Source organism: Penaeus japonicus, unplaced genomic scaffold, assembly GCF_977035675.1.
Source record: "Penaeus japonicus unplaced genomic scaffold, GWHDUDI00000001_assembly GWHDUDI00000028, whole genome shotgun sequence".
Lineage (NCBI taxonomy): Eukaryota > Metazoa > Arthropoda > Malacostraca > Decapoda > Penaeidae > Penaeus > Penaeus japonicus.
The window spans coordinates 28,175,084-28,182,495 of record NW_028234430.1 but is presented as its reverse complement, the minus strand read 5'-3'; the positions used below and the strand labels follow the sequence as shown (position 1 = coordinate 28,182,495).

At 41.1% G+C, this 7,412-nt stretch overlaps 2 protein-coding genes across 2 annotated transcripts; one reads left to right on the top strand and one right to left on the bottom strand.

Moving 5' to 3' along the window:
* Nucleotides 1-505: 505 nt before the first annotated feature.
* LOC122266713 (uncharacterized) lies at nt 506-1,590 on the bottom strand. The gene is made up of 2 exons (XM_086553791.1): nt 1,341-1,590; nt 506-908 (listed from the first exon to the last, which is right to left on the bottom strand). The coding sequence occupies exons 1-2, from the start codon at nt 1,536-1,538 to the stop codon at nt 651-653; spliced, it is 456 nt and encodes a 151-aa protein (XP_086409917.1). The 5' UTR covers nt 1,539-1,590; the 3' UTR covers nt 506-650.
* A 3,461-nt stretch (nt 1,591-5,051) lies between these two features.
* LOC122266709 (uncharacterized) lies at nt 5,052-6,038 on the top strand. The gene is made up of 2 exons (XM_043036540.2): nt 5,052-5,324; nt 5,703-6,038. The coding sequence occupies exons 1-2, from the start codon at nt 5,103-5,105 to the stop codon at nt 5,958-5,960; spliced, it is 480 nt and encodes a 159-aa protein (XP_042892474.1). The 5' UTR covers nt 5,052-5,102; the 3' UTR covers nt 5,961-6,038.
* The last annotated feature ends 1,374 nt before the right edge of the window (nt 6,039-7,412 follow it).

The window sequence follows — 7,412 nt, the reverse complement described above, 5'->3', positions numbered from 1 at the left end:
TCATAAAACCCCTGTTATTTTCTCTTCCTGAGTAAACTATTAACGTTTTACAATTCGCGTGTTTATCTTATCATGGTGTCAGCCACGCGATAATGTATTCCTTGATTGTATGATGGGGAAGTTCGCTTCATTAAATGGAAAGTATTTTCCTTCATTTACAGCTATGATTATACAATGAAAAATAAAGTATTCAAACGAGAGACAATAAAGAACATCTGGGAAACGATAATCGTTAGAGAAACGCATCCGACCAAATGCAGAACTCCGCCATTGCTGATGACAAGATGACAAAGTTATTTGGGATCAGATTGTTAGGCGACACGAGCACAGGAGTCAGTCGACACAGCCAGAATATATTTGCAAAATGACGTTGATGAAGTAGAAACAGACACACACTCACATATAACATTGGAAATGGCATTCAGAAGGGAAAACAGAGAGAGAGAGAAAAGAGAAACAGAGACTATAAGGCTTATGGCAGAGAGTGTCATAATGGAAATAAAAGTTAGATTATCAAATCAACTTTATTGTTAAATAGAGCACAAATAAGAAGGTACATAACTTAAGATGTATCTATTCTATTAATAGATAGGAAATAAATACAAAATAAATAAGTTAAAACATAGTCTGGTACAAATAAGGACTAGAGATCATGAGGCAGTCCTGTGGGAACTTCGCTTGTTCCTCGATCGAGCTGAGCGAGTTGTCTTGGTCTGGAGATGGACGGTCGAGGACGCCACTTCCCGTCCACGGAAGAACAGGACGCAGCTGTACTCGCCGGCGCTGTCGGGGCCGAAAGGTGCCAACACGAGGTACGAGTGAGGGACGTGAGTGCCTCGGCCGAGAGTGAACAAGGGCGTCTCAGGATCCTGGCTGAGGGCGTGTCCGTCGCTGTCTCTCCACGCCACCTGTCGACAAAGAAAGGAATTAGGCTTGGGACATGTACCACTCCCTATATGATCCAATATATTTTCAGTTAAACAGTAAGTATTTACTGAGTTTTATGAAGGAAAGTTATGTACGAGGAATCTTGTGTGACCGATTTGTGGTATGAATATATTGCTAAAATTTCAGAATGCAATGTGTGCATCTATATCCCAAAAGGCACAGTCACGTAAAATACTACTAACTTCTTTAATATTTCAAATCATGTCGAGAAAACTATGGTACATGTATTATTTTTAAACATCACAATCACTCATTTATCACACCGATAAACCACTAAATGTTTACTCCGTTTAAGTGCAAGTACATCTCTCAATTGCTCTAAATTGCTCCATGGACACCAGGCAGTCAACCAAATAGTGTACCTACGACCTGGCGCACTTACGCACACGCACCTGGTAGTGGTGGAGGTCGGCGATGGGTTCCAGTTCCGCCGAGCAGAACACGAACGTCCTCTCCGCGGGACTGATTTCGAGCCGAGTTCCGCTCCGGATGACGGGAACGGCGGAGGAGGGCGACCGTCCCACGGGCGTCGCGGCCGCCAGCGACGCCGCCAAAAGCAACCAAACGCACAAGGACCGCCAACCCGCCATGTTCACAGTGTGGATCCTCAGCCTGGATTCCCGAGAGCGACGCAGGAGAGAGAGAAGTGTCCGGCATGGTCTCACTCCAGCCTTTTATGAAGCCAAAAGAATGGCGCAATGCGGAGACAACGTTCGCTTTTGGCGCGAAAATTCACCTGTGCGTGCGTACGTGACGCAATGTTCACCTCGCGTCAGTACGTCACTCTGGCAAGACATCCGCCCTTGCCTGACTTGCTAAGATATCTTCAGGGATATCATGAACGCTTATTTTCTTTCCTCAGCTACGCCTCCTCCCTTTTCCTCTTATACAGCTCTCACTCCCTCTTCTCTTACTTCTCTTCTTGCTCCCATTTCTCTTACTCAATATCCTCTCCCTTTGCTCTATTTTATCCACATTTTACTGGCAAGACATCCTACTTTCATGAGCTCTTGATTGGCGTCGCTTCTCTTCTTTCCTTTTCTTTTTTTTCTGCTTCTTTCGTTCTCTTTTCTTGCCCTGTCGTTTCTTCTTTTCTTGTTCTACCAGTCTTTTGTTGTTAGAATGCAAGAATATTCAAAACGGAAATCACTACTATAGAAATTTGGTGAAAGTTCCCGTAGACTTTATCCCGAACGCCGTCATCCATAATATTTGATAATAATAAAAGTATTTTGAGGATCCTGATCGTTATCAAATGTGAATGACTCATGAAGGAAATAATCTGATGTTGAACCGGTCGAGATCACGTTCAAGACTGACGTGGAGGTCTAGCTGATCGGAAGACATGTTGGAGACATGTTATCTTCGACTCCTCCCCCTTTGTCTCTCGCTCCCTCTCACTCTGCTTTGTTATTTTTCTCTCTGCTTCTTTCTCTCTTTCTCTTATTCTCTCTCTACAGATACCCTCCCTACTTCCGTTTCTCGAAGGATGAAGCAACTTCTGTGGTTCATTTGTTTTTCTTCTTTCTACATATCCATATAATCATCTCCCTCTCTCTATTACCCATCCTTTCCCAGTCTCTCTCTCCCTCTCATCCCATTCTTTCTCATTCCCCACCTCCTCTCTCTCCTTCTCTTTCTTTTTTATCTCTCTATCTGTCATTTATCTATCTCTATCTATCTATCTATCTATCTATCTAATTCTCACTCACACTTACTCTCTCACTCTCACTCTCTCTGTCTTTTCCTTTAATTTTATTATGTTTTTACTTCTTTCAATCTACCAGTTTATTTCCAATTCGTATCCTCTGTTTTCGTGTTAAAATCCGGTCTCAACAAAACCTCACATACAGTTCTATATTCTTATAAGTTAATCTTTCCTCTATGCATTTTGGGAAAGCTTATTACTCTGGGACGTCTTTCTGGATCAATATTCTTCCTTCTCCCTAAGGAGAAAACTCTCTCAAGTGCAGGTTCCATTGACGGTCTGTGCATTTTTACTTCACAGCAATTTCATTTGATACAATGATCCCACCATCATAAGATAAATCAATCTTCCGTCCTCTTTTCAACAGCAAGAACGTATTGATATAATCAGCCTTATCAGCACAAAACTTTGCAATGAATCACAATATATTTCAATGATGCCAAGCAATCCATCTCATGACGACATTTAGGATAAGTGAATGATCGAGAGTCATTTAATGTTCTCATACTTCCTTTCGCAAGTGAAAGGAAAGATCAACTTTTCTCAAGGTCATATTGGAAAGATAAGATGGATCTATTAAGATTATGAAGTTGTGTGGGAGAGAAAGAGAGAGGGGTCTCAGCGAGAGAGAGAGAGAAAGAAAGAAAGATTAAGATCGAGTGAAAGAAAGAGATTGAGAAAGAGAGAAAGATTTGGAGAAAAGGGGTGAGAAAGAGAGAGTTCTTATCTCTAGTATTTATCACCCACATACTCTCGACAGTAACCAAGTCGTTGAAATGTTCGCTATCTGAGTCTCTCTCGCTAGATTCAACCTCCGAAGCATCCTCAACTGCGCTACTCTGCTGATCTCAGCACGGTGTCACCCACGCGAGAATAGTCATTAGGATTTGTGTAAAGAGTTGTCATGAGGTCCGGCCTAATTAATAAAATGGATTTTCCTTCATATTTACGTATGATTAGGCAATATGAAGTAAACGATTCAGATGACGTACAATAAAAATCACGATTAGAATCTACATAAGCAGTGCACAACGAACATCATTCGTTTCAAATCTAATCAATGTAACATAACTGAACCTCCCAAATCCGGCAAACTCGAAAACTGAATGTTGCCGGATTTGAAATTTCCGAGCCACGGAATTGCGGTATTAAAACACTCCACATAATTCTCTACTTTATAATGCTATCGCGCTGCCTTAGAGAGAATGAAATATGATCAATGGGTAAGCAAAGAAATATAAGGAGAAAGAGATGTGCGTCTGACCATAAGTACTAGAGCCAGTAGCCACTGACGGCCGACGGACAAATCAAAATTGTGCCGATCAACCGAATTGCGGATCGGGGGTGGGGGGGGGGGTAACTTGTACAAAGTCAGATTCAATATGCTCTAAATATTTGTCTTACAACATTCGAATGACAGTAAATTTCTTCACGTATTATCAGACCTCTCAAAAGTATGTTCTTGATAAGACAAGATAAGGCGAAACGGAAGCTTTGATTCTTCACACAGTCAACGATGTTCTTATTGGCAGTAATAAATCTAAGGGAAACGATATGATAAGCCATCGGTGTCTGTGGTGAGACTTTGGATATATCTTATCTAAATGTTTATATAAATAGGATGGAGATTGCTTATACTTATCTCAAGACATTTTTCTAAATGTGAAGAAGACGTTTTACGTGAAGAAATGTATCTTTCCAGTATAGTCTGAATTTCAGTATATTACTTGATTTACTTCTTGATCTCTTTTATTTGAAGTTTTTGAAAATTATTAATAAAAAAATGAATGTTGTGAAGAAACTAGAACATAAAACAAGGGAGTGATATGATATAAATTTATATTTGCATAAAACTCTGATTGGTCTACAGAACACTCAAGTGCACTATCTGTGCACCATCCCGACTCCACCTACACATTTGATACGACCCCGCCCCACTTGCTCTCTCATTCTATCCCTGCCTCTTATTTGTACGATCTCTCTATTTGTCTGTCTCACTAACGCCCTTTTATTTTCTCTCTGCATGTATCCGGACATCTATTCTCGCGCCTGTTTTATTCTGCCAATTCGTTATCGTTGATCCTTTCCGCCCGAGGGCATAAGGTCGAGATCATTCGGGAAGGAGGAAGCCGCCACCACAAAACGTTTATCACGAAGATGTCTTCAACGTGTCGTCGACACGCTCGCCTGTTCATTACCTGATCTTTCTTTTCTTATGAAAATCAAGGCAGCTGTGCAAACCTTTGAATTACCTGAAAGAAGGGTATAAGACAAAGGGCTTAGGAATAGTGTTGAAGATCTTGTCGTACACGGCATAGACGTAATGCAGTGACGTCATAGACATGGCCAAACGTTTTCTCAACACATTACGCAATTTTTGGCAGTATAAAAGGGTCGAGGGAGACCATGGAGGAACACTTCCATTCTACACTTCACTCGAGAAACAATGCAGAGGATCCACACTGTGAACATGGCGGGTTGGCGGTCCTTGTGCGTTTGGTTGCTTTTGGCGGCGTCGCTGGCGGCCGCGACGCCCGTGGGACGGTCGCCCTCCTCCGCCGTTCCCGTCATCCGGAACGGAACTCGGCTCGAAATCAGTCCCGCGGAGAGGACGTTCGTGTTCTGCTCGGCGGAACTGGAACCCATCGCCGACCTCCACCACTACCAGGTGCGTGTATATATGTACGTGTCTGTTACTTCGGGAATTAAATATTATTTAGGCTCTTCCCAAGTGTGAAGATGCAGATTTGGTAATTGCGTTAGTTGATCTAGTCAATGTTAATCATAAGAGGCAATCATATAACTCCTCTATCTTTTAATATATCTACATATAGGTTTATGTACACATGCATTACCACACGGAAAGACAGAAATAGTGAAATCATGAATTAATTTATTGTTCATTAACTTCCTCACGCTCAACACTCATTCATAAATACCCGTCGAAGACATCAATGATAGCAGGAAAGACGATAATCCACGTTTGCTCTGTCCGAAGATAGTAAATGACACGTGTCCCAAGCCTAATTCCCTTCCTTGCCGACAGGTGGCGTGGAGAGACAGCGACGGACACGCCCTCAGCCAGGATCCTGAGACGCCCTTGTTCACTCTCGGCCGAGGCACTCACGTCCCTCACTCGTACCTCGTGTTGGCACCTTTCGGCCCCGACAGCGCCGGCGAGTACAGCTGCGTCCTGTTCTTCCGTGGACGGGAAGTGGCGTCCTCGACCGTCCATCTCCAGACCAAGACAACTCGCTCAGCTCGATCGAGGAACAAGCGAAGTTCCTACAGGACTGCCTCATGATCTCTAGTCCTTATTTGTACCAAAGACTATATCTTAACTTATTTATGTTATATTTATTTCCTATTTATTAATAAGATGTATACATCTTAAATTATATACGTTCTTATTTGTGTTCTATTTAACAATAAAGTTAATTTGATAATTTAACTTTTATTTCCATGGATTTTAATTGCTTTAAAAAAGGATACTACTGCATGATTCCTATAGTCCCTTTTTGTTAACTTACGCATGTTATATTTTTATATTTGCTATTTATCAAAGTTGACATGATAACCAAGCTCCACTTTCCCTTCCCGAAAACTATAATTGCTCCACCTGCGTTTTTGTCATAATGCTTTCTGATGTTCCCATGCGTTCTTGTCCTCTGTTTGAGTGTGTGTGTGTGTGATTCCTCCTCAGTCACTTCTCTGTCGTCATTTCAAATCACCTTATATTCAACTGTTCTAAAATCCATCACTGAATTACATATGATGATTTAAAAAAAGGAGAAATGAAAGAAACAATCAAGCAAGAGTTGACGGAAAAGAACACGATCAGGAGAGGCGGATTAAGATCCAAGATGTTCATGAGGTCTTTGAAGAAGAGTTGGATCTTTTAATAAAATAAAAGAATCCTAAAGGATGCTAATTTATACTTTTTTGTTTAATTCTACGAATTAAAGAGCGAATTAAAGTACAAGGCAAAAGGAAAGACATCAAGAGTGTCCTAACAGACGCTGGTGAATTTCGAAAAATAGCTTCCGGTTCTCTTTTCGTCGCGCATCACACAAGTGTGAGATTAGCGCTGGCACGCGGGATAATGCCGATTGCGTGAAGAGATTTATCGTGTTTTGAGAGTACTTTGAAAAGGAAAAATACTTAGAAGTGCTAAATCTATCACGTCCCTTCATATTTTACAAGTGCTTAAAGACAGAAATCTAGAAGTTTCTCGAATCCATTTTCCCTTTCATTACCAATGTTAAGTTCACATCCCTTTTCTTGTGATTTGTTAAAAGTTATTTGATAGACACGATTGTCTGCTTTCTTCCTTCGCTTCGATTATCCTTAATTATTCACTTACACTAAATGTCGGTTTATGTCCAATAGTTTTGCCTATCGTAATAGATTACGTTGCATTGCTCTGTTCCGATAAGGCTGATCGTATTAATACTTTCATCCTGTTGAAAGGATGACCAAAGTTAGAGGCATTCACTTACGTTTTCATTGAGTTTTATCTTCCGATGATGCAATTACTCGTATTTTGTTCTAATTACGTAACCATGGCCATTGCTTATGCACCGGCAATCCCTAACGTCAACATGTTGCATTCTTCCTCTCTCCCTCTCCCTCTCTATATCTGTCTTCGATTGTGTCACCCATTTCCATGGAACAAAGTCACTCAAATAAGTACAATCGACTTGAAAAACTAATCGAATTTCTCACTTTTTCCTCCTTAAGAAAAACAAAGGGGAAA